Source organism: Thamnophis elegans, chromosome 3 (assembly GCF_009769535.1).
Source record: "Thamnophis elegans isolate rThaEle1 chromosome 3, rThaEle1.pri, whole genome shotgun sequence".
Taxonomy (NCBI): domain Eukaryota; kingdom Metazoa; phylum Chordata; class Lepidosauria; order Squamata; family Colubridae; genus Thamnophis; species Thamnophis elegans.
Window position 1 is genome coordinate 41,328,183 of NC_045543.1, and position 27,486 is coordinate 41,355,668.

Sequence of the window (27,486 nt, forward strand, 5' to 3'; positions counted from 1 at the left end):
CGTCATTGATTGGCAAAAAGATAAGGAAAAATCATCTTATGGAGGGGATTTTTTTTCTTGTATTACTGTACTTGCGCAAATTATGATAGTTCTTGACTTACGACAGTAAAGGAGCCTGGCCACTGATCTGATTTTAAGACTCTTTTTTGTGACAGTTATTACGCAAACACTGTGGTTGTTAAGCAGACACATTGTTCACTATGGGGCATTTTTGCTGAAAATCAAAAGTAAACAATATATTTTCAGCAAAAATGTTGTAAATCGTGATCATCAGGCCCTGGGACATTGCAAATAGCCGTAAACACAGCCTAGGTGCTGAATGCCTGAAATGCAGTCACATTACTGGGGGGCACAGGAGGAGGGGGGAAGTTCAGAACCAGGTCATAAATACCTTTTGGGGTAGCTGTCATAATTTTGAAGGTCATTAAGCAATTGGTCATAAGTCAAGGACTACATATACCACTTATTAATTTATTACATTAATACATCATCCAATTCCATTACATCTCTAGGTGGCTAAGAGTAGAAAATTATTTAAAACGATACAATACAAACAATACATGAAGCAGATATCTGGAAAAATTGCATAAATCAGTCTTATGCAGGAACCCTGGTCGTGCAGTGATTACAGTATTGCAGGCTAACTCCACCCACAGCCTGAAGTTTGATCCTGACCAGTTCAAGGTTGACACAGTCTTCCATCTTTCCAAAGTTGGTAAAATGAGGACCCAGATTGTTGGGGGCACTATGCAGACATTGTAAAAATAGCCCAGAGAATGCCATAAAGCGCTATGAAGGAGTGCATAAGTCGAAGTGCTGTTGCTATAAATCTCAAGTGGTCCATCATCCACCCTGGCATGAACCTTGGGAAAAAAGACGGATTTTTAAGGCATTGCTTAAATAAGACCAGGGTGAAAGTGATGTCATATATGGCAGCTAAACTGCTCATCAGTGCAAGATACAGAGATGACAGGATGCTTATTTTGGAAGTTCTACCCTGATGGCCAAGTGTTTAATTTAAGGTACTAATCTTTAAAGCTGAGATGATTAAGATCAGAGGAGGGTTGCTTCCAGTTCGGCCCGGTTCAGCTGAACCGGTAGTGGTGATTTGGCCTGGGTCGCAGAACCAGCAGCAACCCAGGCTGGCCACGCCCCCGAACCAGTTCCTCGGTCTCTTCTCCCTTTACCAATATATTTCTGCACATGCGCAGAACAAATTACAGTCAACTGCGCATGCTGCTTGCTGTGCGCAAAGCACACAAGAAACAAACCGGTACCAACCGGTACAGGAACACCCCCTGATTAAGATACTATCAAAAGGGCCATCTCCCCTGTTATGAACTAGTTCAGAAGTGCAAGAGAAGCTAATTTGAAGGTGCTTCTCCTCTCCTAGGCATATTTGTCTGCACGTGAAAGAACGATTTCTCCTACATTGCTCCCAAGCATTTGTAATGTGCCATTTGGGCTCACTTTCTTGGCATTTAGAACATCTGTCAATGAAATCATACAACTTTGCACTTCTGTACAAAAGCCTAAAGTCAGTAGTCTTTTTTCCTGCTCATTCACAAATTTAGTATAAGTAAGCATGTTCTCTCATCCTGGAAAAAAAAAAAGAAAGAAGATCTCTGGCATTGTGAGTTTTCATTCCAGTAGACAGTCTTAGGGTTGAAGAAAGGTAGGGTAAAATTCGGGTGCTGAGTATTGACTATTGACCATCAAACAGACATGAACTTTATTCTTCTCTCACTTAAATGTGGAGTTAACAAGAGAGCTTTCACCTCCACCAACTGATAAACATCATTCACAGTAGGCATTGGGGGAAGATTAAATGCCTGCCCACCATGCTAGTGGAGAGAAAATATTTTAGTATTGGAAGACAATAAATGTGCCCATGTATATCAGGAGTGTCAAACTCAATTTCATTGAGGGCTGCATCAGGGTTGTGTTTGACCTTGAGTGGCCAGGGTGGGCGTGATCAGCTTGATATCACTCCTATCGGGGGTGCCTGTGGTGGCCCGAGTGCTCTGCCAGCAAACACGGGCTCTTCCAAGCTCTGTTTTCATTGGCAGAGGATTGTAGGAGGCTGTGGCAGCCGAAAATGGAGCTCAGGGGCCCGTTTTCACTGGCAGAAGCACCGCGGGCCAGCCCTTCACTGTTTTCAGGTGGGCCCCATGGGCCAGATTTAAGTACCCCATGGGCCGGATCTGGCCCCGGTGCCTTGAGTTTGACACCCCTGATATACATTAAAAGAAATTGAAAGAGGAGGTTATACATCCTTCAGTTGTCCATCCAGAAAAAATATTTATTTATTTGTTTGTTTGTTTGTTTGTTTGTTTGTTTGTTTATTAAATTTATAGGCTGCCCAATCCCAAAGGACTCCGGGCGGCTTACAAAGAAGGGAGAAAAAAGAAAAGAAAAATAAAAAGAATAGTTTAAAATTCACAACACGCATTCGTTCTAATCGGGGCTGGACCTTAACAATAAGGTCAACAGCCCCAGGCCTGCCAGAACAGCCAGGTTTTAACAGCTTTCCTGAAGGCCATGAGAGTGGGTAAGGTCCGGATCTCTGGGGGTAGCTGATTCCAAAGGGTCGGAGCAGCCACAGAAATGGCTCTCCTCCGGGGGCCCCCAGCCGACACTGTCCGGCTGACGGCATCCAAAGGAGGCCCAATCTGTGGGCTCTTATCGGCCGTTGGGAGGTTTGTGGCAGTAGGTGGTCTTGCAGGTAGCAATAGCAATAGCAGTAGACTTATATACCGCTTCATAGGCCTTTCAGGCCTCTCTAAGCGGTTTACAGAGAGTCAGCATATTGCCCCCAACAATCTGGGTCCTCATTTTACCCACCTCGGAAGGATGGAAGGCTGAGTCAACCCTGAGCCGGTGAGATTTGAACCGCTGACCTGCTGATCTAGCAGTAGCCTGCAGTGCTGCATTTAACCACTGCGCCACCTTGGCTCTTATCAAAGTACGCTGGTCCTAAGCCATGTAGGGCTTTAAAGGTAATAATCAACACCTTCAATTGCGTCCGGAGACCAATTGGTAACCAGTGCAGCTCGCGAAGGACAGGTATTACAATATCGCTCGCGCGGCTGCATTCTGGACCAGCTGTAGTCTCCGAACGCTTTTCAAGGGTAGCCCCATGTAGAGCGCATTGCAATAATCCAGCCTTGAGGTGACAAGGGCATGAGTGACCGTTTGGAGTGGCCCCCGGTCCAAATAGGGCTGCAATTGGTGCACCAGGCAAACCTGGGCAAAGGCCCCCCTGGTCAAAGCCGACAGATGGTGTTCCAGTGTCAGCTGCGAATCCAGGAGGACCCCCAAGTTGCGGGCCCTCTCTGAGGGGTGTAAGTTTTTGCCCCCCAGGATCAAGGACGGACTGTCTGGACTGTCCTTCAGGGGCAACATCCAAAGCCACTCAGTCTTATCGGGACTGAGCACCAATTTGTTCATCCCCATCCAGATCCTGACAGCTTCCAGGCATCGGCACATCATGTCCGCCGCTACACTGACTTGGCATGGGGCAGTTAGATACAGTTGTGTATCATTTGCATATTGATGGTACTTTATCCCGTGCTGTCGTATGATGTCACCCAGCGGTTTCATGTAGATGTTAAATAGAAGGGGGGACAAGACCGAACCCTGCAGCACCCCACATTTGAGGGGCCTAGGGGTCGACCTCTGCCCCCCGACCAACACCGACTGCAACCTGTTGGAGAGGTAAGAGGAGAACCACCATAAAACGGTGCCTCTCACTCCCACCTCCTCCAGACGTCGCAGAAGGATACCATGGTCGATGGTATCGAAAGCCGCTGAGAGGTCAAGAAGCACCAGGATAGAGGAATGCCCTCTATCCCTAGCCCGCCAGAGATCATCGATCAGTGCGACCAAAGCGGTTTCCGTGCTGTACCCAGGCCTGAAACCAGACTGAAAGGAATCCAGATAATCCGCTTCATTCAAGGTCCGTCGGAGTTGAAGCGCCACCACCTTCTCAACAACCTTCCCCAGAAAAGGAAGGTTGGAGATAGGATGATAGTTTTTCATGATGGCTGGATCCAGGGAAGGCTTCTTGAGGAGGGGTCTCACCACTGCTTCCTTCAATGGTTGCAGGAAAGACCCCTCCTGCAAAGATGCGTTGGTAATCGCCTGGAGCCATCCTCGTGTCACCTCTCTGCTGGTCAAAACCAGCCAGGAGGGGCACAGGTCCAGTAAACAGGTGGAGGCGCTCATCGCTCCCATGGCCTTGTCCACTTCCTCAGGGGTGACAAATTCTAACTCATCCCAGGAAATCCGAGTAAGGCTTACCCTCGGCATCTCGGCTGGTATTGCCCAAGCGGAGTCAAGGTCTGTCCGAAACTGAGTGATTTTATCCGACAGAAACTGAACAAATTCCTCAGCTCTTCCCTGCAGGGGTTCCCCCACCTCCTCACCTTTCAGGAGGGAGCGGGTCACCCTAAACAGGGCGGCTGGGCGAGATTCTGCGGACGCAATAAGAGCGGAAAAATGCGTGCATTTTGCCACCCGTATCGCCACTGGGTAAATCCTAATAAAAGTGTTCGATCAGATTCAGAGTTACTAGTCCTCCAACGTCGCTCTAGGCGTCTCTTTTGGCGCTTCATCTCCCGGAGTTCCTCGGTATTTATTACTAAAGCTCATTGATATAGGTCTGGTAGGTCAGAAACAGAAAATGCATCTCAGATATGTTCTAATATGTATCAAACTAAAATTTGGTTCAGTTGTCTTGCATATAGAAGACCATTGGCGGAGCAATCTAAACTTTCATATTTATTTTTGCCTATTATTTTACTTTTGTTTTTGGTTTATAAATAAGTTAAATAATTGTACTCTGCTACAGTGCTTTCAGCTTTATGTTGTCCTGGATAAGTTCCTAGAACCATAGAGCTGCAAAAAAAAAATGAATCAGCCAGAAGTACAGGTGTTCATGAAACACAGAAGTGACTTCTGTCACCTTATTAGAAAAATAATATTCTTAATTCATTTACTGTATTTTTCGGAGTATAAGACATGCCGAAGTATAAGACGCACCAAGATTTTGAAGAGGCAAATTAAAAAAAAAAAGGTTTTGCACTCTGCAGATCTCCCAAAAATAGACCGCTTTTCATGAAAATGGGCCCATTTTTTGACAAAAAAAGAGCATGCATATCCTTTAGGAGGCTTATGGAGCGCTCCTGAAGGCTGGGGGGGGGGGGCAAAAACGGGTAAAAAATGGCCCATATTTTGCTCATTTTTGCTCTCCCCAGCCCCCAGGAGCACTCTGAAAGTCTCCTAAAGGCTATGCACGGCCATTTTTGCAAAGAGGGCGAGAGTTTGGGAGGTCAAAAATGCTGTATTCAGTGTATAAGATGCACCCAGATTTTCACCCTCTTTTTTGAGGGAAAAGGGTGTGTCTTATACTCCGAAAAATACAATACTTACCCCCAAAGCAATCTCAACTGGTTTAAATAGGCTTTTAGCCACATTTAAAGAAAAAGAACTGCAGTACAGTTTTACCATATTACCCACATTTAGTTACTTTCTGATTTACAGGTAGTTAATTGCACACACACACATGCACACACATAGTGTGAACTGTTGCTTTTGAGTAAACTGGCTGCGTTGATTTAGCCAGCACATTAAAATCTGATGCTGATATAAAAAAATGTGTGTCTTAATTCACAGACCTAGCATCCATCATTAAAAGTGGATAGTTGATAATATATTCATAATGCACAATGCATTTTACAAAGTAATTTGTCAACTGCCTACACATATCTTGATTAATTAGATGTCAAATATGCTAATGAAACATTTGCTTTTAATGGTCTTTTAGCTGTGATGTATTATTACAATAGGGAATGAAAAACAGATTTCAATATACTTTCTAGACTGTTCTAAAGTAACTGCTCCCAAGCTTAAATTATATTGTTGTTATTATTATATTGAAATGATTCCACTCTTTTTAAAGACACTATAGGAAATGTTGAAATCTATAAATAAAGACATGGTTGAATACTGTTCTTAAACTGTTACCTCAAATGTGGTCATTTCTGCAGCATGTTGACCTGGAAAGGCATATAAATCTAATAAACCTAACCTAACCTAAGATGCTTCAGTCAGTCCACAATACGACAACTATGATTTTACAAGCTCTAAAAAGATCAGGGCTTTATAACTGCTCTTATTCATGACACATTGATTACCAGTTTGCTTATGGATATCGTGGAAGGTACTAAGCAACTGGGGTCAAATTAATTAAAGATTAGCTGCTCCTGAAAAACTCTGCCTATTCTGTATAAAAAGCTGGAATGCTTGCATTCAAGCTTGTCTGATATCCATTCAAAGTGAATCTTCTTGATAACCGCTCACTTCTACTGCAGAAGACTTCCTCTGGTTCTTAACATCCCACTTTCACCCAGTTTTATTTAGTTCATTTTTTAATTGATTCTGTGTCCAACTTTTCTGGACTCAGATTTTAGCTGCTGCATGCATTATATTTAATATTAGTTTTAAAGAACAGGTTTATTTTTAAATGCTGCTTTGAATTATTTTTGCTAGTAGTTTTGAATATTTTCAGCTGATATCACTGTTGCAGTATGATATGAGTAACAGCATTTATGTAGGCTACAGCATTTTAACGGCTTCTAGTTTATTTTGGCATGATTCTTATACAATGATGAAATCAGTTTTGATTTCTAAATACAGCGTCCTTCGGCTGGATCAGAGCAGGAAGCAAAACAATCGGAGCCAAGGCAAAATGCAGGAGTCATGAAATTGGGAGAGGTTCTCAGAAAGGTTATGTTTACTAGCTTAAATTACTGGAATATGACAAACTAGAGTCACATTGTAATGTTTGCCACTTTCTGAGGAAAAAGTAATTGTGGATGAAGATTTACAATTAAGATTTTGAGTTTACAACAGAGGTGGTATTCAGCAGGTTCTGACCAGTTACGGAGAACTGGTAGTGGAAATTTTGAGTAGTTCAGAGAACTGGTAAATGCCACCTCTGACTGGCCCCGCACCCATCTATTCTCTGCCTCCTGAGTTCCAGCTGATCGGGAGGAAATGGGGATTTTGCAGTAACCTTCCCCTGCCATGCCCACCAAGCCATGCCCACAGAACTGGCAGTAAAAATATTTGAATCCCACCACTGGTTTACATCCATTATTTTAATTAACTTTCAAAAGAAACAGTAGAGCAAGTCAGAGATTATCACATTGTTTAGATTTTTCACTTCTACAGTTAGGAGAGTGTAGAAACTCTAATACAGTGATTGCACACCTTTTTTGGCTGCCATACCAAATGTGGGAGGAACACAGGGGGGTGGTGCGCCGGTGTGCCACACCCATAATACTATGCATGCGTTCCCCCCATTTATGAGGATCTATACATGCGTGGACCTAAAGGGAACCCAGAAGTTCAGAAATGGTGACTTCCAGTTTGTCCGTAGGGCCGATTTTCAAGCTCCGGAGCCTTCAGGGGCCTTCAGGAGGCTTCCCCGAAGGCTCCAGAGGGCGAAAAATGGCTCTATGAGCAAACCGTAAGTGACTTACGGTTTGTCTGTAGGGCCGGTTTTTCGCGCTTTGGGGGGCTCAGGGAAGCCTCCGGAGGGCGAAAAATGGCCTCAAAAGAAGGCTGAAGTCAGCTGACAGGGCAACATCTCACATGCCCAGCAAATGACTCCACATGTCACCTGAGGCACACGTGCCATAGGTTCACCATCACGGCCCTAATATAAAGAAGAATAAACACTGGATAGTATTAAGAGAATTGTTCCTCATAGCCTGTCTATTTATGTATTTGTTTGTTGTTTGTTTGTATTCTGCCTTTATTATTTTACAAATAACTCAGGTTGGTGAACATATCCAGCACACCTTCCTCCTCCTATTTTCCCCATAAAAACCTTGTGAGATGGGGTAGATTGAGAGAGAATGACTGGCCCATCACCCAGCTGGTTTTCATGCCTCATGCTAAGGCAGGACTAGAACTTGCTTTCTGCGTGATGCCTTAACACACTAAAGCAAACTGGCTCTCAAATGAATGGCTCTCTTATATGAAAATCATATTGTTAAAAGATTGAGAGATTAGATCAATCCTTTATATATTTATTAATAATCCTGGTAGCCTAACCAGAGTTTGATAAATGGTCATTTAATGCACTCATCAAGCTACATATTGGACTCACTGGTCTGTAGTTCATGTACGCCTGATTAGGGTCAAATGAAATAAACTTTGTTGAACAGAATAATATAATAAATGCAATCACTAAAGTTTTTATTACTGATTATTGAATTTTAAAGATCACACTGCTTTTGTTTTATAATCTTTTCTTTAAAATAGGAGGGAATCTGTGCTCCTGCAGAAGAGGCTAAACTACATGTCCCAGCAACCTCAACCAGCAATGATGAAGGAAGATGGAAGCTATATTTTGACAACTACCTCCGTTCCAAAAGATGTTCCAAAATATAGAACTGCTGGGTAGGAAATGAACAAAGCTATCATTTGCTAAGTGAGCCTCTTTCCCTCTCAGAGAGGAAACAGTTAAGCTCAGTGGACCAAGAGGAGGGGAAGCCACGTGATGGAAAATCTTGGGTGGTTGGTGGGGAGGGAGGCTGAGTTTTCGTAAGAGCCTGGAGGACAGAACTTTCCAACCGCAAGGGAGGAAGCAGCAGGCTCTCTGGCCAACTGCTGCCTTTGGATGTGAGTGGGCCTGCATGCAGAGACTAGAGAGGATAAATAGACTGATTCTTTTCAAGGGAACAGGACAAACCCAGCTCTGTCTCATGAATGGCTTAACATACCACAGTAGAACATAGAATCCACAGGACTGGAACTGTCCCTGACCAACATGAACAAAAGCCGCCCATTTTAATACAATTTCCAGATGGGTGGCAGTAAGAAAATAAAGAGTCACAAAGGCCATCATCATGACAAACACATTTCCATAAAGGTTTATGCCATCGTAAGGCTTACAAGCATGCAACGAAAGAAGAAACATGAAATAAACCTGTGAAAATAAAAGGTTTGAACAAGGACAGATGATTTGCTTGATACCTGCTTCTTATCGACACCACAATCTTTACATCGTAACAAGGTGCCAAAAATAACAAATCAGTGAAACAAAAGAAGCCTGGTTTCTAAATATAAGTCACACCAATATTGAAACTCCATCACATGACAAAATGTAGTATGTGCTCTATAACCTACTGTCTTAGGGAATCTCTCAGTTTAAGAAAGCTTGAAAAGTAAAAGGGGAACAATGCTGAGAGGAAAGTTAATCATTCATTAGATCCTTTACTAAAAGAACAAAGGACATGTAAGCATACATTATATAGGGCACATTTATTTATATACTTCTAAACAATGGTTAGCTTTTTTCCCCAAGTGTTATGAAAAGGAACTACACTGTACCTCCATTCAGAAATACTCAGGATCTGTGGAGATCTTTCCACTTGAGTGAATATCTTGATTTTCCTGGGTCCTCCTGACACAGACAAAAAGCAGGCCCTGAGAGAAAGTCCTGCCACACAGAAGTCCACAAGGAGGACCAGGGAAAGCATACTGGACCAGGACTCTTTCCTACATGAATAAAACCATCCCGTTTGTAAGAGGGCCTGGAGAGGTTCTCTACTTCAGCAATGGCACAGTTCCTTTGTAGGTGTGACCGGAATGACTACACATTGGTATGCCCTGATGAATATGCATTCATATTATTTAAGCATATAAAGTATAATCTGTTGCTAGATAACTGGGACATAGACCTTTTCAGATTTCAGAAGATTCTACAAGATATCCAGAATCATTAATAATGAGGGAGACTATGGAAAATGAAGAAAAATAGCTGCAGCTGAAAATGACAATATCAGAGAAAACGTTAGCCAACTCTTTGGCTCAGCATCCCATAACTGTATGGCAACAAAAGCCAGGAATAAGAGGCCCTAATTGCCCACATGGGGCTAATTACTTTTTGGGACTCTCTGTCTCCTTTCTTTTTTTCATTTTGAGAATTTCCTTACAATTGCCCTATTAATTCATACTCATATCTTCCTTTTTCTTTCCTTTTAATAAATCAACCATTTCCAGTATCTTTAAAATTCTCATTAGCATTTCTTCTTTATTATTTTTATATTTTCTATTTTCATTTAGAATTTCACTTCTTCCTGAAGCTGTTTTTTGCAGGTACATTTAATTTAAAAAAAAAAGAATCTCTGCAATATTTATATGCATAATGGCTTATGCAGACGTAGTAACTTTTCCAGACAGTTCAGTGCTATGTATTCCCTACTGAATATGCACCAGGGCTTATTTCTGCATAGAGAAGCGTCAATTATTTTATGAGCAATATTTAAATGACCCATTCATACAAGATTCACCATATGCATAGGCTTAAAATCTTTCAAACCAAAAACTGAAATCCCTATATTTCCAGCTATGCAATTAATGATTGCTCTTTCTTCTCAGGAGTCCCAGGACAGTACTAGGTACAACTTGATATGGCCTTGTAAACATCTGCTACCTCTTCCTGGAGTCCATTACTTTTCAACTAAAAGGCAACTGCACGACTAGAATAGGGCATGCGTATATGTGTGTGCACACACAGATACTATGTTTGGCTTTATTTAACATCTTGTCTGAGAAAGACATCTCTAAGAAGAGGAAATCTACATTCAAGCTGAGATGTAGATAGTGGATCACTTAAGATAGTGATCTTAAATGTTGGTGGAATTTTTAACATTTTTTCATTATATTCTTACTTGCTTTGTGTTCTTTTTAAGTAAAAATATAGAGAATAAAAGTATTTTAGACCAATAAGGGCTTGCTCGAAATACAAATTTTGGAGTAACACATAACGTTCTTTCATATGCTCCAGATAAATGAATGTCTTTGTAGAGTCAAAAGCATTTAGACTATCATCCAGAAAACCTTATAGGATCTAAGGAATCATGGAAGGAACCTAAGAGATCATCAAGTCCAGTCCCCACACACTGCAGCATTCACTACACCATCCCTCCTAGATGACTATTCAGACATTGCAGGCAAATAAATAGTCACTAAATAATTACATGTAATGTACACTTAAATCTACAGTTTATAGATCCACAGCAGAGATACATATGTACAAATGATAAAAGACATAAATATAAAATGTGAGCACCCCTCAATTGAGGCTCAGTGTGGAAAGGAAAGTCAAGACGGATATGCAGCTATATGTACAATCAGGTGTGCTTTCCTCATACCTTTCTGTTGTGGGATCAGAGCAGTTGAGTGGATACCTCAAGTCTATGATGGTTCCATCTTTATCCTGCAGGGATCCCTGCTGCTGTGTATAATATTCCACCAACTCTGATAGAGTAGCAAATTTCTCTCCTCCATAGAGATCATAATAATCTCCAGTATTCTGGATACGGATGTGAGTTACTTCATCACCAACCCTAAAAGAGAGAGGCAGAAGCTTCTCATCAGTTGATCAGGAAGGGAAGAGCAAAGGAAAAATTATCTTTATTGTTTCTCCTGGTAGGAATTCTAGACCGGAATAAGGGAACTTGATGAATTGGATGGACTATTTGGCGTTTGCTCTCACCAGAGCTTATCACCCACCCCACAACATATGAATTGAGTAGAAGACTTTTATGCAAACTGGAGAATTAGGATTAAAATGAAGCTGGAGCCAGTGATTGTATTTGTACCACGGAGTTTTAGGATGCTGGGATTTGAGGTTGTTTTTATTTGGGGAAGGAAGGTATTGACTTTCTTTGGTTTTTACTTCTGTTTTTGTAAGCCACCAGAATTGTGACACATAAGAAGGGTGGCCATATTTGTCTCTCAAATAAATAAATAAAACTGAATTTTGCAGAAAGCCAGCTTAAAAGATAGTACATTTGGCTCCCTGTGGCATTTTTCCAACTGTCATTTCACCTGATTTTTCATGCTTTCTATGTTAAGACAGGCAGGTGTAATGGCATTAGAAGTGGCACTGGTATTGTTACTTACTTCAAAATGTTTAAGCAGGACTTATTATTCAGAGGATGATTTATTGTATAACATTAATATGAAAGTTAGTGGAAATTCCAATTTGAAAGAAAGGAAGAAATAAAGTTGCTTTACTTAAATGGAGGCCAGTTGAAAATGAACGTGGGAATCAGAAGCTGTGGAAGGAAGTCCCCATGGGAAGGCTTGAACCTGGTCTTTCTGTTCCAGTGTCTGATGACTTCCTCAAACCCTGGACATTTTTTAAAAAGAGCACTGGGCCACTAGCCCAGGGAGCTGCTTGTTTTGTTTGAACGTCTGTTCCCAGAAAAGTCAGTGTTATGCCATCAGCAGATTTATTTCAGAGAAAGTTGTAGGGAGAATCAGTCTCTGAACTTACCACCCAGTCTCTCTCCCAACCCCCCCTCTCCCCAAGACAAAAGGAAAAAACCCCAGAGAAAGAATTCATCTTCAATTTTGTGGAAAGTTATAAGTTTCACAACAGCCATCTTCACTTACGCTCTTTCTATTCCCCCTTTTCTTTTACCACTCTGGCTTTCAATTCCAATGTGTCTTGGGATTTTCCAGATATTATTTATTATTATTCATTTAAATGTATCATAGCAGCCCTCTCCCATAGACCTTAGGAGTGATATATGTTTTAACAATTAACCATGGAAACCATCCTATTATGATATGGCCTCCATTTATTACAGAGGGGAAACTTTTTTGGTATATACCGACATGGTATCCCTTTAGAGAATAAAGATTAAAGAGGTGGAAGGTAATGTGTCTCTCAAGAAGAACCATAGAATATTATCAAAGAATTGGAAGAGGGAGGGGGGCAATTACCTGACCGAAAGGGAAAAGTCCCCCTTGTTCTTCCGGCTGGGCCGAGCCAGAAAGCTGCCATGAATCCCTCGTGCTTTGAGTAAGGCCTCAGCATCTATGCCACTCAGGTCACGATGAAACCACCTGTTTGGCGAAAGGAAGAGAGAAAAGTAAAAAAAGAAGGACATCATCAGTGGAGGGATATGTGTGATCCTACTTAGAGCTCACAAGGCAGATGCCTCCACTCTCTACAACAATTCAGAAAGGAGACATTCGTTTTCCTTCACTCTCTCCGCTGCCCCAACAGCACTGACTCCCACTAGAATGTTCATAATTTAGAATTAACAACAAATCAATGAGAATCCACCAGTGCAGATCAACCAAAGTAGACTGACCCTTCAGTTCATCTGGAACACAGCACCTTCAGTTGCAGTCAGTTTGCACATTCAGTGTTTGGCCATTAAGCATTGTTTGTTTGTTTGTTTATTCACTTATTTATTTATTCATTCAATTTCTATAGCTGCCCAACTCAACCAAGTGACTCTGGACAGCTGACAATTCTAAAACAATTTCAACAATTTAAAGGACATGAATACAATAAAAGCAGCCACAAAATATAATGGCAAGTAATCAAATCATCTCTATGGAGAGAGACAGGGTCATCAACTTTCCAATTAAGCAGAAGGGAAACACACATGTAGCTAGTGAAGCTGCTCCTCCACTAATAACAGGTAGCAGAAGAAACTCTACTTGCTACATTTCTGCTAGATCCTGAAGACTTAGCAGCAGCTGCTAGTTACGCAATGATGCCTGAAGACGTAGCCTCTACTCCCAAATCCATACAGCCAGAGGCAACACAACGATCTGTTCCAACAACTGTCTCCTATACCGGTATCACACACTTGCTCCCACAGAACATTGTTCCTCCCAGTTCAAGGAAACGTTTCAAGACCACTTAGAAAGAAAACATTAATCTGTAATAGTCAATCCTAAATTTTTCCTTACCTCATTATTTCCCAGGTGATCAGTGGCAGAATCAAAAATCCAATTAAGAAAACAATTGAAAAATTATCTGAAGAAGTTTCTTTTAAGATGAAAATAAAAGCAAATGAGCGTTTGATGTCTCAACCGGACTCTCCAGATGTGAATTCTCCTTTTTTGACTCTACCCATCTACCTCATGCGTTTCTGCTGCCCATCACACATTCATAGACTGCTCCACAATCAGTCCGTGTTGGTAGGTATGGGTAGAAAGAACTGAGGCAAACAGGCAGTTCCAAGTTGCTGAGCACTAATACAGGAACAGGAAGCATATTTAACATCGTTGTTCTTCACTGCAAGTTGCAATGTGTGCACTTCTGCTTCTGCTTTTGGGTCCTTTTTCTCCTCCTGTCCTATCTTCCCTGCTCAGAACTATTTCTGTCTTTCTTCCTTTGGGGGGGGGGAGGAGAAAAAATTCACAATAAATGAGTGTGAAACAGTCCATTTGAGTATCACTACAGGAGAATCAACGCCAGTACTAAATGCAACATAATTAAAGGCAATTATATCCGAAGTGTATGTAACCAATAAATATAAAAGACTTTGGGGAATTCAGGCCTGCAACAGAGAAAGAAAGCTTTAAACATTTCAGGTTCTATTTTCTTAACGTTATTGTGTGCTTCTTGCTTCCATAGGAGATCCCTTTACCAGACTGCATTATTTTTCCTCATTCAATGGAATGAGATGGAATTCATAGAGCAGCTCACCACAAAGACACAGCCTATAGCTACGTATATCATGCAACAGTAATACCTTTTCCCACAGTCAAGAAACCGTCTACTAGATGTGGTCCAATTTAAGTCCACCAAACATGTTTTTCCCTTGATGTTAATGCAAAACGTCCTTTTGTTGGATCATCTCCTTCTTTCCATTTGGGTACTTGAATGCTCACAGCTCCTTGAACAGGCCTTGTTTCATGACAGGAGAAAGTTTTAATTACTTATCTCTTCACAAAGAAGACATGTTTTTTTCTGTAAAAGTGAACAAAATTATAAGGGGAAAAATAAAATTGTTTTTTGAACCTCCCTGCCTAGAAGAGACCTGCCTAGAATAAGACTTTGAGCCAAATATCCAGCAATTTTAATATATCTTTAGGCAAGATCTTGTTTGCACAACCTAATGATATCTACTTGAAGCTGTAGAATAAAATTCTGTCCACAGCATAAAAAAACTGTCCACAGCATAAGTAAGTATCAAGTACAGGATTTGCAAATATTTAAATTTTGTTTTAAGGTGTGCATTCATATGTTTTGGTTATGTCAACCACTTTCACATAATTTGCCTGCTTTCTGGTTACACAAACTCTTCCATATGGACAGTTGTTGTTTTTAAGGAGGGAATAATGTTGCTAGGATAAGATAACATATTAAAACGGTTAATCTTTTTTTTACTATTATTGTTTTCATCCGAAGACTTAAAAATATTTTTGTTGAACATCAAAGCCTGGGGAATGTACTTTAAACTTTGATCCTAACAGAGATAATATTTAACTCCCTTAACAGATATTTTTGGCAGTGATAATAAAGCAGAGGCATATTCTGATGGCTAACTGCAAGATATAATAACTCCATAGTGTGCAGCTGCTCTTCTGATTTGTGTTTATGCCAATGGCAGCTTGTATGAGTCTGGTCCTGATCATGATGATCACATACAGGTGAAGGGAGCTTAAATTCTTAACCCAGTCATTTGTTTTCCAAATTGACCTAGAGATGTTTTCTTTAAAGATTCCATTGATGGCTGTAGATATCAAAATGTGTGTGTGTGTGTGTGTGTGTATTGATTATCCAATCCCCCCCTCCTCCCTATCTCCCAGTGGCATTCCCAGGATTTCTTGCACTGTTCTGGGGAAAGTGGAGAATGCAATGCTCTCAGCCATGGATGCTAGCACAGCTCTAAAATAGAGCAACAAGTGCTTGTGGATCAGCACTTTTTTTTTTTTTACTAAAACAAAATATTTGGATCAGCCCAGGTCAAATCATTGCAGGAAACGTAGGGAGGAGCTGTATGTTCTCTGCCTTTGCCCTGCGTTGCTCTTTTGCAGAGTGGCACTTGATGGGGAAATTTGGAGAGGGGGGAACGTGGGGGAAAAAGAGTTTAGTTCATTTGCTACTCTTACATTTAGCTTCCCCCACCTGAAATTTAACATTTGATGGTAAAGATAAAACAAGAGTGGAAAGGACTTGTGAGGCTGCATGGCACTGCATATGATTATTATTCCAGCTGGCTCTGGCTGCAGTGGAAAGCTCCAACGTAATACAAGGTCTTTCCTAGCTTTTCTACCTTAGGTCATTGAACTAAAGACAGGATTTTCCAGTATTTGGGGCCTGAGACTTCTAAGCACACTGGCAAAAAAGTTGTGAGTTTTCTCACTCAGAGAAGATGACTGCTATAAACCAATTACCACAATGCTCTCTACCACATTACAACCTCTGAAGATCCTCAGCTCACTATCAGCAAGTGAACATTTACCTGGCAAAAGCAGAGAGCCAACTGGTTTTGTAGGAAGCTTATGAGGATCTTCAGCTTCCAGAGAATTTTAGGAACTAAAAACATTGCCAGAGATTGGTGTTTTGCTCAACAGTGTCTTTAGATAAACTAATGTTTTGATGTAAAGGAGGTTCTCTTGGCAGGCACTAAGAGATGCTGCTCTGCATTTTCAGATATCAAGTAGGGAAAGCTATCTGAAAGCAACTCTGACTAAGCCCATCTGACCTTCAAGATGCAGTTCTTCAAAATTTCTGCATCTCTTCACACATTCTCTCTCCTGGGGAGAAGTCTGCTCTTCAGCTTGCCTAGGGCCAAAACGAGCAGTGACTGCTGGGTAAGACATACCTACATGATGGAGTCTTGCCTAAGGAAGCCTGCTACGATAAGGTAGCAATGGATTTTCTGGAAGGAAGGAAAACAGAGAGAACAGACAGAAGATGCAAGGATCCATAGACAAATAGGCAAATCACCCTGTAGCTCTATTTATTATTTATCTTGGTGCTTTTAAAAGTTAGCAATATTACAATCAATTGATTTGGCTGCCTTACAAATGAAAATGGTACTGAGAGTGCTATAAGATTAAGTTACACACATCTTAGCCTTTGATATCTTGACTCTACTAGTAAACAGCATTGTTATGATGGTTTCTACATTTAAATACATCACAAAATTTCCCCAATTTTTCTAAAACATCAGGATACAATAAGCACATTTTATTTACACTTAATCTTCACCTTTATTACCATTGTTTTAATTGACTTTTTAATATTACTATTTCCTAATAGTTCCTTTTAAAATGCAGTCCTCTTAAATAATGAGCGAAACTTCTGGTAAAAATCAGCTTTATATCCTGAAATTGTTCTGATCACATTGCCAGCCCCATCGTTCTGTACTTATGTTGATGCAAAGTTAAGCCTTCATGCATTCAGTGGACTTACCTCCAGGAAGGCAGTCCATATCATTTATACTAGTATTAACTACAATAGCTGGCCTACTCTGTTGCAATGCCACTAGCTATTAAGGGGAAAATGAATACCTACATTTGCCCACGTGCATGTCAACACCAGTTGGAGAAAGAACTGTGTACATCCTTAGTTCTTGCTAATTACAGACATGATAAAATCAGAAGCCCATATTGAACAAACCTTCACTTCTACGTTCTTATTACACTGAAGCAGAAGAGGCTGAGACCTGAAAGTTACCTGGCGGAGAGAGAAGCCTCTGCCTTAGTGAAAAGGTATGGGGGGGAGGAAGCTGAATTCAAAAAGCTGCCCCCAATACAAAAGACTTCATTCTTTCCCCTGCTGAATGTCTTCCTGAGCTGGAGTTAATAAACACCCAGGAGGTTACAGGGAGAGGAAGAGGCTGAACCTGAGACAAGCAGCAGGTAACCAAGGGAGGGGCCGTTTGCTGTCTCCGCCTCACTGATCTACAGGGAGGCCCTCCCTGGGTAGATCTGGGAAGCCGGGGGAAAAAAAACCCGATCATCCCTGAGCCAGTTGCCTGAAGGACTATGTGGCTTGCCCTCCTCAAAGCAGCAGCTTTGACACATCTCAGAAGACTTTCACTGTTTTCACTTCATCATAGATATATTCATGTATTTTATAAACTCATCTACTAACTTTGCTCACTAACTTACTTACAATAGGAAGTAAGTTTCTTTCCATTAAACTATCTTTTGTGTCTTGGCATACAGGAATGTTTCTAAGGCTGTATTGCCTTCTTAAACTATAGGCAGGATGGCATTCTGTTTGTTTTCTACTTAATTATAATTTTGCGCACTCTTCTGAGCAGTTATGAATCCATCTTCTTCGGTACTCTAAGGTTAGAGAAACAACCCTTATTGTTCTACAAAAAGCATACAGAATACTTTTTAAAATACTTTGAACTGAATGTTTACTGTTATTCCTCAGCATTTCACAGGACCGAGCACATCATGCTACCCTAAACGCAGTCAGAAATGTCTGTTTTCTAATTTTCGATTTAGAGAGATGTTGGGAAAAGCTCAATAGAGCCCTCTAGCAATGTGAGCCGCCTAGTGCAGACAAAAATGATACACTGTAGATACTCAGGGATAAACCCATCCACGGATAAGCCAAACCCAATTTGGGAGTGCATGTTTGAACCAAAATTTCTCAGTTTATTGGTCGGTATATACAGTAATTGGAATTTGGGATTAATAATTAAGGATTATCTGTAACATTGCTCAGAAGTGGATATCCCAAACCTAATGCCCCCCAATCTCATGAAATTTTGTGGTTTCCCAATTTTGTCTACTTCAGGACATTCAACTATTTAATTAAAACAAAAGAGAGTTCCAAAGGCACTAAAGATGACCTTTTGAGGCATAACAGAATTCTCAATTTCCTAAGTAAATGAATTTTTTGTTCAATGAGCATGTTTATATTATAGAGTTCACTATGAATTTAGACATCATGAGAAAATATAAACTGTGCTTTTCATTCCAACTTTCACGTTTTATGACTAAAATTTGTTTTATAAACTCACCCAATTGTGGCTTATTGAACAAATTGTGTCTAAACAATATCAATCATATAGCAATGATTATCAGATTAGATCACTTTAGAAGGGATCTCAGCATTCAGGGCTATCTATCTACATAGGGCCCCAAAAAGTCTAGTTGTGACACTGCACTAAAGCTGCATCTTCTCTACATGCATGACAGCCCCCCCCCCAAAGGCGCGGTTTCAATTACATAGTTGCAGCCAACATCCTGGCACTCCCTCTCCATGAACATGAGCAGTGACTATTCTCTCTCTAAAGCAGTGTTTCTCAACCTTGGCGACTTTAAGTTCTGTGGACTTCAACTCCCAGAATCCCCCAGCCAGCTGTGGGGATTCTGGGAGTTGAAGTCCACAGGACTTAAAGTCACCACGGTTGAGAAAAACCGCTCTAAAGCAACATCCCTCTCAGGACGCTGGCTGAGGAATTCTGGGAGAGAAGTCTAAGCAACTTAAAAGTAGCCAAGGCTGAGAACACTGCTTTTAAAATTGTCAGTAGGGTGTGTGCATGACAGCGCATGCATGCCCACATCCACAATATAATGTGCCTCGCCACCTGCGCATACGACACCCCCCCCCGGTGCTCCCCCTGCCCTAACCCTAACCCTGCGTACGACCCCCGTCCCCTAGCAGGCCTCCCTGAAGCTTCCTGGGACCAAAAACGGGCTGCGGGCACCCCCCACCCCTTGCGACCCCACGCTCATCTCCTGTATGCGCAGCAGAGACACTAAAATCAGCTGGCCAGCGATAGGTGTGCACACATGCATGGTAGAACTGAGCTGAACGATGGCTTGTGTGCCTGCAGAGAGGGCTCCACATGCCACCTGTGGCACACATGCCATAGGTTCGCCATCTCAGGTATAGGACAACTAAGCATATCCATTACAGTGGTCATGGGCTCTTTTTTTTGCTCACTCTCTGGAGTTGTTGGGGTGTTTCTTATCTGATTAGGTCAGTGGCTGTGGTAAATGTAATCCTCTCCATTGTCTTTTTCTCAGTATGAATGCACCTTACCTGGCTACCTAGCTACAAGAGCCCCTTCTTCACCTGCATTTTTACATGTGAATGTTTAATGATGCAATAACAAGCATCCCCTACTGCCCTATTGTCTACTCATCCAGCAACATTGGTATTATCTTGGCATTGAAAATGAGTCTCCAATCCTATGGTCTCCTTAAGATTCATGGCTACTTCCAAGCATTTGCTTAGCAGTAACTGATGCAGCTGTATAAAGAAATAGTGATATACATCACCAAAGATACTTTTTTTGGTCCTCTGGATTTGATGTTGCCTCCTGGCAAATGAGTGTACTAGTCCCTTTAATTTTCTTGACAAGATTTCAGAAGTAGTTTGCTGTTGCCTTCTTCCCAGGGATAAGAATGAATGAATGGCCCACCTGCTTTCGTGGTTTAGGTGGGACTACCACCCATGGTCACCCAGTTTCAAGGCCTGGTGCTTTATTATTTATTACAATTAGAATCTCTTTGTCCAGGGTACAACCCCAGCAAAGCAGCTTATTTATTATTAAAAACAAAATAAAAAATATAAAAAAGAGGTAATTTCAAAATTCTTTCTCCAGAAAAACTAAATAACTAAACTAAACTAAAACTAAACTAAACTAAGAACAACTGCTGACCAATTGACTCTATGAAGAGATCCATCTGAAACAAATCCAGTTACTCTTTCCTCCTCCCTCCCTCCTCCTTTCAGACTTTCTAATTATTGTCCAAGGTATTGATTGGGTTTATTATTATTTTTAATCCTACCTTTATTACTTTATAAGTAAGTTAAGATAGCAAACATATAATACTTCTTCCTCCTCCTATTTTCCCCTCAAGAACAGCCCTGAAGAGAGTTGGGCTGAGAGAGTGACTAGCCCCAAGACACCCAAGCCAGATTTCATGCCTAAGGCCGGACACAGAATCTGCTGGTTTCTAGGCCAGCACCTTCACCACACCAAACTGGCCCTTTTTGTTCTTTTCTCCTGGAGCTCAAGGTGATTACAAAACATTACTTCTGATGATTACTGTGAGACATTGGCATGAGATTAATATACAGTTCTGCTTCAGATATTTATAGCAGACTGGAAACAAATATACTTACCAGTAAATTTGTAAAGAGAAATTGTTAGCCTGTGTTTTTTACGGGAGATTTTTTTAAAAAATTTGACCCACCCGGCATGGCAATTAACTTTCTAACTAGAATGATAAAATATTTAAATAAAATGCTACTATGAAATATGAGTGAATAGACTAAGATCTGAAATTCATTAAAATATATTTTAGTAAGCAGAATTTGGAAAAAAACTGGCACAGAAACTCTCAGTCAGAAATATGATGGGACATATTTACAAGTTTTTATTCATAAGCACAAAAATATTAAGGACTATAGAAAAAGTCAAAACACCTCTTCCATGATAACGAAAGAAAACAATGCCCAAGTTTCAGCCAAGTTAAGACTGATGTGGAAGCATAAAAATAATACAGATCCCACTACAGGCAGCCCGCTTCATGATGTGGCAACCGCGCCTCCTGTCCCAGCTCCATGGGGAGGTAGAGTCATTGGAGGCAGAAACATAGACTTCAGCTTCCCAGACATGCTTGCAATTTCAGGATCCTGCGACTCGTATGATTTTATCAATCTGGCAAACTTTAGGACTCCTAGAAAACAGGGGGTGGGGGAGAGAAAGTACTGTTAAGACAATTCTTATAAAACACCGCTTTTCTTATCATCTCTGTGGACTGTATAATACAATCCAGGATGGGTAACTTTCTTCAAGAGCTGCTATATATATATATTTAATTCATGAAAAGAAAAAACCAAAATACTTTCTTCCCCTTTTGCTACTAATTTTCTTGACTTGATCATGGAGTCTCCAGGGGTACCGCCTTCTCTGCATGCACAGTTCTCGCACATTATGTCATGGGAGGGTGGAGCCTCCTGCAGCAGCCGCTATCAGTTCACCCGAACCTGAGAGAACCAGTTGAATACCACCTCTGGTGTGTGTATTTGTATACCATCCAGAGTCCCTCCGCAAGAGAGATGGGCTGGTTCTAAATTTGAAAAATATAAAGGTTGCCTTCCATGGCTCAGATCATTGGGTGTACTGGATAACCAACCAGGCACAACAGCTAAATCAGCCTCTCCCTGTTGCTGCCAATTAAGTTTGTCATGAACTACCTTCCCCATCGTTACTGAAACCATAAGGTTTGATCACATCCTGTTGTATCTGGGTAGCCACAGGAAGCAGGAACTGAAGCATCTTCCCCATGTCATTGCAGGCATTGTCCCTGGCTTCCTCCAGGCGCTGAGCATTTTCCGGAGATCCAAATGCCTTGATCACTTCCGCCAAAACCACTAAATGTAAACAAAAATGTTGTAGTGTATTACAATTCCCACCAGTTGAAGTCTGTGAACCTTTGTAAAAACAGCTGGTTTCTCTCCCTGAGAAGTACAATACTTGATTAACAGCCTTTGCATTTCATTCTCCTTTGAGCAAACAGCCATCTTGAGACAGCAAGGGATGGTCTAAAACAGTGTTTTTCAAACTTAGCAACTTTTAAGATATTTGGACTTCAACTTCCAGAATTCCCCCGACAAGATACTGATTGAGGAATTCTGGGAGCTGGAGTCCTCATATCTTAAAGATCATTTTCTCCTTGAAGAATATGCTAAGCAATTGCATCCAGTCCCTATTGTTCCATTATCACAGTACAGTATTAAGGACAAACATTGGCCATAATGTGGTTCACCTTGTGGGCCAAAATGATCAAGACATTAAAAAAAAAGTTCTGTTTACTTTTCTAAAAAAAGTAGCTTTTAAAAAGTGTGCAGCTAAGGAGGCATAGCAACAGGTTCAATCGTTACATGCAAATAATAGGTTGAGTATTCTAAGCTTCACTATGAAGCTGAAAGTCACTATGCCAGATTATATAAAATTATATAAATGTGAGAGCGATAAAAAGACAAACACACTTATAAAAGGTCTTTAGGACCAAAAACCATGACTGATTGTTCACTAAAAATACTCTCCTTTATTACAAGCAGAAACAGTTAGCTCACAAAGCCCTTTTTGAAGGGAAGCAAAAGAAGTTCTATAATTCCTTTGGAAAAAATGTCTTTTCAAAGGAAGTGGCAACCAGCTATTTCCCAAACTGTAGGCAGAACTCCAGGACATGGAACCCGAAGGGTCCTCGTTTTTAAAAACCTGGTTACAGAGCTCAAGACTCTGATCCTCTCTTTGTCTGCACAAGTCACAGGGGGAACTTGTGGTACCCAAAACTAGAACCCCCGATTTCTAGATTTAAACCTTAAATATTGAAATGGCCCATTTCTTGCCCGACTTCCAATGAAACCATTCCATTTACTGTCACACAAATCTCCCTCGCGGGTACGATGGATTCCCTCCCCCACCCACCCATGTATTTCCCACCGGCCTCCTCAGCTTCCCTGCTGTATTTATGACTGGCAGGGCGCTCTTCTCTCTTGCCACAGACTGGGGCCAGGGAGCAGCCGGAGCACCGGTGGCAGGAAGGGCAGCGGCAGAAAAATCTGGGCCAGAGGTTTTGGGGGAGGCGGGGCGGAGGGAGGGAAGACGTGGTTTCGGAGGAGAATAAAGCTCTGTCGCCATGCAGGAAGGCCTCTGCCGTTGCATCACCAGGTCTCCCTGCAGCCCCCTTTGCATGCTCGCCTTCCCTCGAAACCTGCTCCGCCTCACCTTTGGCCTGCTCCACGCTTAATGAAACCGGTGGGGCCTGGGCCGAAGCAGCCGGGGGTCGCTGCAGGCTTGACATGCGGTGGGCCGAGGCGGGTGGTGGTGGGGGGAGAGAAACAGAGGCTCTAACTTCCACGCTGCCGGCTGGCAAGGGCTGCTGCTCCAGCGCAGGCAGGCAGAGAGACAGAGGCAGCCCCCCTCCTCTGCCTCCTCCTGCAAAGAGACTCGGCAGCCCTCCAGGACCCTCCTTCCCCTCCCGGGCTTAGGAACCCGCCTCTCCTCTCTCCAACTTCCGGGCTGCAAAGCAGACGGGGTTTTTAACAAATAAATAAATCAGGGAGGATGGGCATAAAGTGGAATAGCCAGGCAAAGCCCTTCCTTTGTGGGTAAGGATTCCGAGATGAGCTCCCAAGCGGGGAGGAGGAGCCTTGAAGAGGAAGAAAATAAATGAGTTGGCTTCTCTGCTTTGCTTTTAAATGCACCCAGAGGGGTGCGTTTCTGTGTTTTCTTCCCTATCGCTGGTATGAGGCTCTCGCTGGAGGCTGGATGGCCTTTCTGGGCAGCTTGTTATTTACCACACTAAATCTCGTGGGCTCTGTGGAAGCAATCCGGTTGCTGGAGTTTGCATAAAATGAGTCACTTCCCTTTAGTCTGATGATTGCGAAAACACCCCCAAATAAACGGGTAGGTTGCAGCTTTGCAATGGATTACATGTTAGGAAACTCCTTGTACGCACGTTATACGCAATATTCCTAAAATTACCAAACAAGTTTAGGGATCCTGGTAGGGTTTCTTTTAAACGGAAGCTGCTATAGAAGAAAGCGCAGCCCTTTCGCACTTCCTAGGAAACCGAACACATCGGCAACAACCACCTTGCAAGGCAGGCTCGGATCTTTTTGGAGCGCCCGGCCTCGACAAAGAAAAGCTGATAGCATAGAAACACTTCGCAGCCTTTTAATTTCTTACATAGATACATATCTTACTTTAACGAAATTTGGGAGGCTCTCCGCCACAGCAGAAAGCCTTCTAGACAAATACAAAAAGAGCTGAAGTCACTGAGATGGAAGAGCGCGCGGCATTCACCCACGGAGAACAGAACACGTTTCAGGTGTCGGTGAATAAAATATGAAGGCGCATTCTGTCCCATCGCTGGCAGTATAAAAGCAATTATATAAAACCAGAAGACCCCCACCGTATTTCCTGCGGGAATTATGTATTTATTCCTTAAAATTTAAGTTTTGGGCATCGTAAAAGCCGTATGCTAAAGAGATCGTTTTTTATTGGCCAGAGTTTTAAGACCACGCCCTGCCAATGACGCAACGGGAAGGAGGGAAGAACCGGAAAGAGGGCTCCGAACTTTCAAACGGCCGGAAGGAGTTACAGTTGGCTTTTTCCGTGAGGAAGCCGAGCTGCTCTGGCCATATCGTTCCCCTTTTTTTGGTGTCTAAGTCAAGCGAAGCGGAAAAAGGATGGGAAAACAGCAAAATCATTTTTGGGAATCTAGTAGGTTGAGGTTTTTGAATGGGCTCGTCACGCTAGGGAATTTCTATGCAAGTATGCTGTAGTGTATGCAGTTTTATATACACGCTCCCTGTTTCTTGAGTGTTTCTAATCCTCTAAACCCGAGGACCTGCCCTATGAAGGCAGGTGGCACAAAGCATCAGCTTTACTTCATGCCGTCTCTTGCTTTGTCCAGAGATGCCTTTATCAGTTGCCACCTGTGGACAATTGTGCCCACTTGCAGCTGCATACTTATTCCACTTGAAGGACCTCTGACACATTCCCCTACGTCAGGCCTGCTAATAAAGCTTGTCTTTATACTGGAGAGAAGTAGACCTTCAACAAAAGCTACTTGCATTCCAAAGAATGTGATTCGGACCAAGCATCTTAAAGACATTCTGAGATTAAAGGCAATTAAGTATGGCCTCATCCTTCTAATCTTGTGCCCTTTTACTCTGCTAGCAGCAGAGAAAATGTCTAGTGCCAATGTCTTTCCTCAATTCTTGCTGATTTTTCATCACCAACTTAAAAGACTATGCTAAAGTGATCAGTAATTCACAAATCTCATTGTTGGGGATGTGCATACTGAATATGGTTGTTAGAAGTGGGAGGGAGGGGGGCAGGGGAGCTAGTAATTCCTATTTATCATTTCTGGTGCTTCATTCCCTCATCAGGGCAAGGATTTTCTCTATATGATGGAAGAGTGTCCCATCCATATAAATCAATGCTCAGGATGCCATGAACAGGATCCCACAAGTTAAACTTGCGTACAGCTGACCAAGTCATGCTCTCATATGTGCACTCCTCTACTATACAGACTGAATAGAATGAATCCTTGATAAACTCACAAGGTGCTGCAATTATCCAAGGTGCTAATTTCAAGAACTCCATGCAATTGCCAAAACACAAGGACCCTACCCTACCGATCTGCAAAAATACTGGGAAAAGATGTTATATTCCACTCCAGCGGAGAATAGATCCTGTTTTCAAGGTATCTTTTTTCATTTCTCTGCTTTGCAACAAACTAACAGGGAATGTAATTTTAAAATCTTGATTACTTGATAATAGCCCCTGGGCATGCAGAAAGCAAACATTAAAACATTTTGGAAGGCTTTTTTTTGGCTACTTGGCTGGTTTTGTTCTTTAAGAGCTGCATTTATATATAAATTAGTGTGTGTGTCTGTGTGTGTGTGTGCACGCACGTGCATCTGCACACCCATGTGTGTGTTGCGTGGAACTGGTTGTGTAGGGAGATTCTTCTCCCATAATTGACTTTCTTTTAATGTTCTTATGTACATATGTATGTACATATGTATGTATGTATGTATGTATGTGGACAGATCAAGATATACAACTGTGAAATTAGACACACACATGGGGAGATCAAGGATTCACAAATTGCTACGCAAAACTGCCACGTCTAACGGGATGTGCATGAGTACATCGACTGGAATGGGTGAAGGGAAAAGGAGCAGTTGCCATCAGAGACAATTTCAACCATGCTTTGCACTGTGTGGCCATATCAATCTCACTCACTAATGAAATGCGAGGGAAACGCTCTGTTGTCGTTCCACAGTATTTTCCAGACTCATCAAAGTTCCCTCAAGGCATGGATAAAAAGGCAGCAGCTGCTCTTTTGAAACCATCTTGTGGTGCTATGCACCTCTTAACTTGGCCTAGTCTTTCAAGGGTTGAAGAGGAATGTGATAATGCCTTGTTGAAAGTCTGACAATGCAGTGTTCCTCAAAACCATCTGGTTGTCAAAGTACAAAAAAGAGGGAGGCCCCATTTAGCCCCATTATGCTTTTAGTGACATCCACCTTAGGGCTAGAGAGTGGTGGTGGTGGCGGGACATGGCAGGGAGAAAAGGAATGCATGATAATTCATACCTTTTCTTACTGAAACAAGGGAATGTCGAGCCATTTGTCCAAAATCCTTTTTTGATCTCTCATATTTTCCCTTGTACTACCCTTCTCCCTCCCACCACAGTTGTTTGGATTTGTTGAATGATTTAGGGAATTGTGTCACTAAGTAGCTTCTTCCTCATCCAGAGTTTGATGAGTTGATTTTCCTCTCCAAGAAGAAGAAGCAGCAACAACAAAGGATAATGACATCATTGTGGGGAATGGGGTCCATTTAAAGGGGCTTGTCACTTTCTTTTTTCAGGTGACTGTAAAAACAAGAAAGAAGGGAGGGAAAAGAGTGAACACAACATCATTAAGTTGTACAGTTAAAAAATAAATCTCTATGTAATATAATGGACTATGTAATAATGGTGTTGAGAAAACAATAAATGACAAACCCACAAAAACAAAAAAGGTTTGTTTGCAAAGCAAATTAAATAACAGATAAACTATTCTGATCCTAAGATAGTATTCCCATAAATACCTGGATGAACAGGCATATCTTCAACTGTGGCCTGAAATAAGAT

General features: G+C 41.8%; 3 protein-coding genes and 1 non-coding gene across 17 annotated transcripts in view; all 4 read right to left on the reverse strand.

Moving 5' to 3' along the window:
- PTPN6 (protein tyrosine phosphatase non-receptor type 6) overlaps window positions 1-17,677 on the reverse strand; it is a 50,874-nt gene extending 33,197 nt beyond the window's left edge. The window contains exons 1-7 of one of the 10 annotated variants that reach the window (XM_032213329.1): window positions 17,522-17,677; window positions 16,665-16,721; window positions 14,586-14,740; window positions 13,798-14,222; window positions 12,814-12,936; window positions 11,232-11,426; window positions 9,406-9,573 (exon numbers count right to left, since the gene is read on the reverse strand). In XM_032213329.1, the coding sequence (XP_032069220.1) occupies window positions 9,406-9,573; window positions 11,232-11,426; window positions 12,814-12,936; window positions 13,798-13,802 (491 nt within the window). In that variant the 5' untranslated portion in view covers window positions 13,803-14,222; window positions 14,586-14,740; window positions 16,665-16,721; window positions 17,522-17,677. Of the gene's footprint in view, window positions 1-9,405; window positions 9,574-11,231; window positions 11,427-12,813; window positions 12,937-13,797; window positions 14,223-14,585; window positions 16,722-17,359 lie in introns of all 10 variants that reach the window. The other 9 variants (XM_032213331.1, XM_032213330.1, XM_032213328.1 and 6 more) reach the window with 9 other exon arrangements.
- A 3,487-nt stretch (window positions 17,678-21,164) lies between these two features.
- On the reverse strand, window positions 21,165-23,847 carry C3H12orf57 (chromosome 3 C12orf57 homolog). Of its 2 annotated transcripts, none has more exons than XM_032212891.1 (3): window positions 23,559-23,847; window positions 22,022-22,198; window positions 21,165-21,501 (listed from the first exon to the last, which is right to left on the reverse strand). In XM_032212891.1, the coding sequence occupies exons 1-3, from the start codon at window positions 23,632-23,634 to the stop codon at window positions 21,350-21,352; spliced, it is 405 nt and encodes a 134-aa protein (XP_032068782.1). In that variant the 5' UTR covers window positions 23,635-23,847; the 3' UTR covers window positions 21,165-21,349. The 2 variants fall into 2 exon arrangements, with proteins under 2 accessions (XP_032068782.1, XP_032068783.1); XM_032212892.1 differs by lacking the exon at window positions 23,559-23,847 and adding an exon at window positions 23,259-23,493.
- A 705-nt stretch (window positions 23,848-24,552) lies between these two features.
- On the reverse strand, window positions 24,553-24,613 carry LOC116506881. Its single transcript, XR_004255091.1, has one exon. It is a non-coding gene; the product is annotated as a U7 small nuclear RNA (small nuclear RNA).
- Window positions 24,614-25,062: 449 nt separating this feature from the next.
- Window positions 25,063-27,486, reverse strand: part of ATN1 (atrophin 1) — a 69,225-nt gene continuing 66,801 nt past the window's right edge. For all 4 annotated transcript variants that reach the window (XM_032212889.1, XM_032212890.1, XM_032212887.1 and 1 more), the window contains one exon: window positions 25,063-27,225. Coding sequence is in view for 1 of the 4 variants with exons in the window: in XM_032212890.1 (XP_032068781.1) it covers window positions 27,192-27,225 (34 nt within the window). In the remaining 3 variants the exon portion in view is untranslated. The remainder of the gene's footprint in view (window positions 27,226-27,486) is intronic.

What these genes read in the sequence shown, in the direction of transcription:
- C3H12orf57 (XM_032212891.1), bottom strand. Translation starts at nt 23,634, where the DNA reads ATGTCAAGCCTGCAGCGACCCCCGGCTGCTTCGGCCCAGGCCCCACCG. An exon ending in AAGCGTGGAGCAGGCCAAAG is followed by an intron (nt 22,199 to 23,558) that starts GTGAGGCGGAGC and finishes GTTTACATTTAG; the next exon opens with TGGTTTTGGCGGAAGTGATC. An exon ending in TTTCAGTAACGATGGGGAAG is followed by an intron (nt 21,502 to 22,021) that starts GTAGTTCATGAC and finishes CCTGTTTTCTAG; the next exon opens with GAGTCCTAAAGTTTGCCAGA.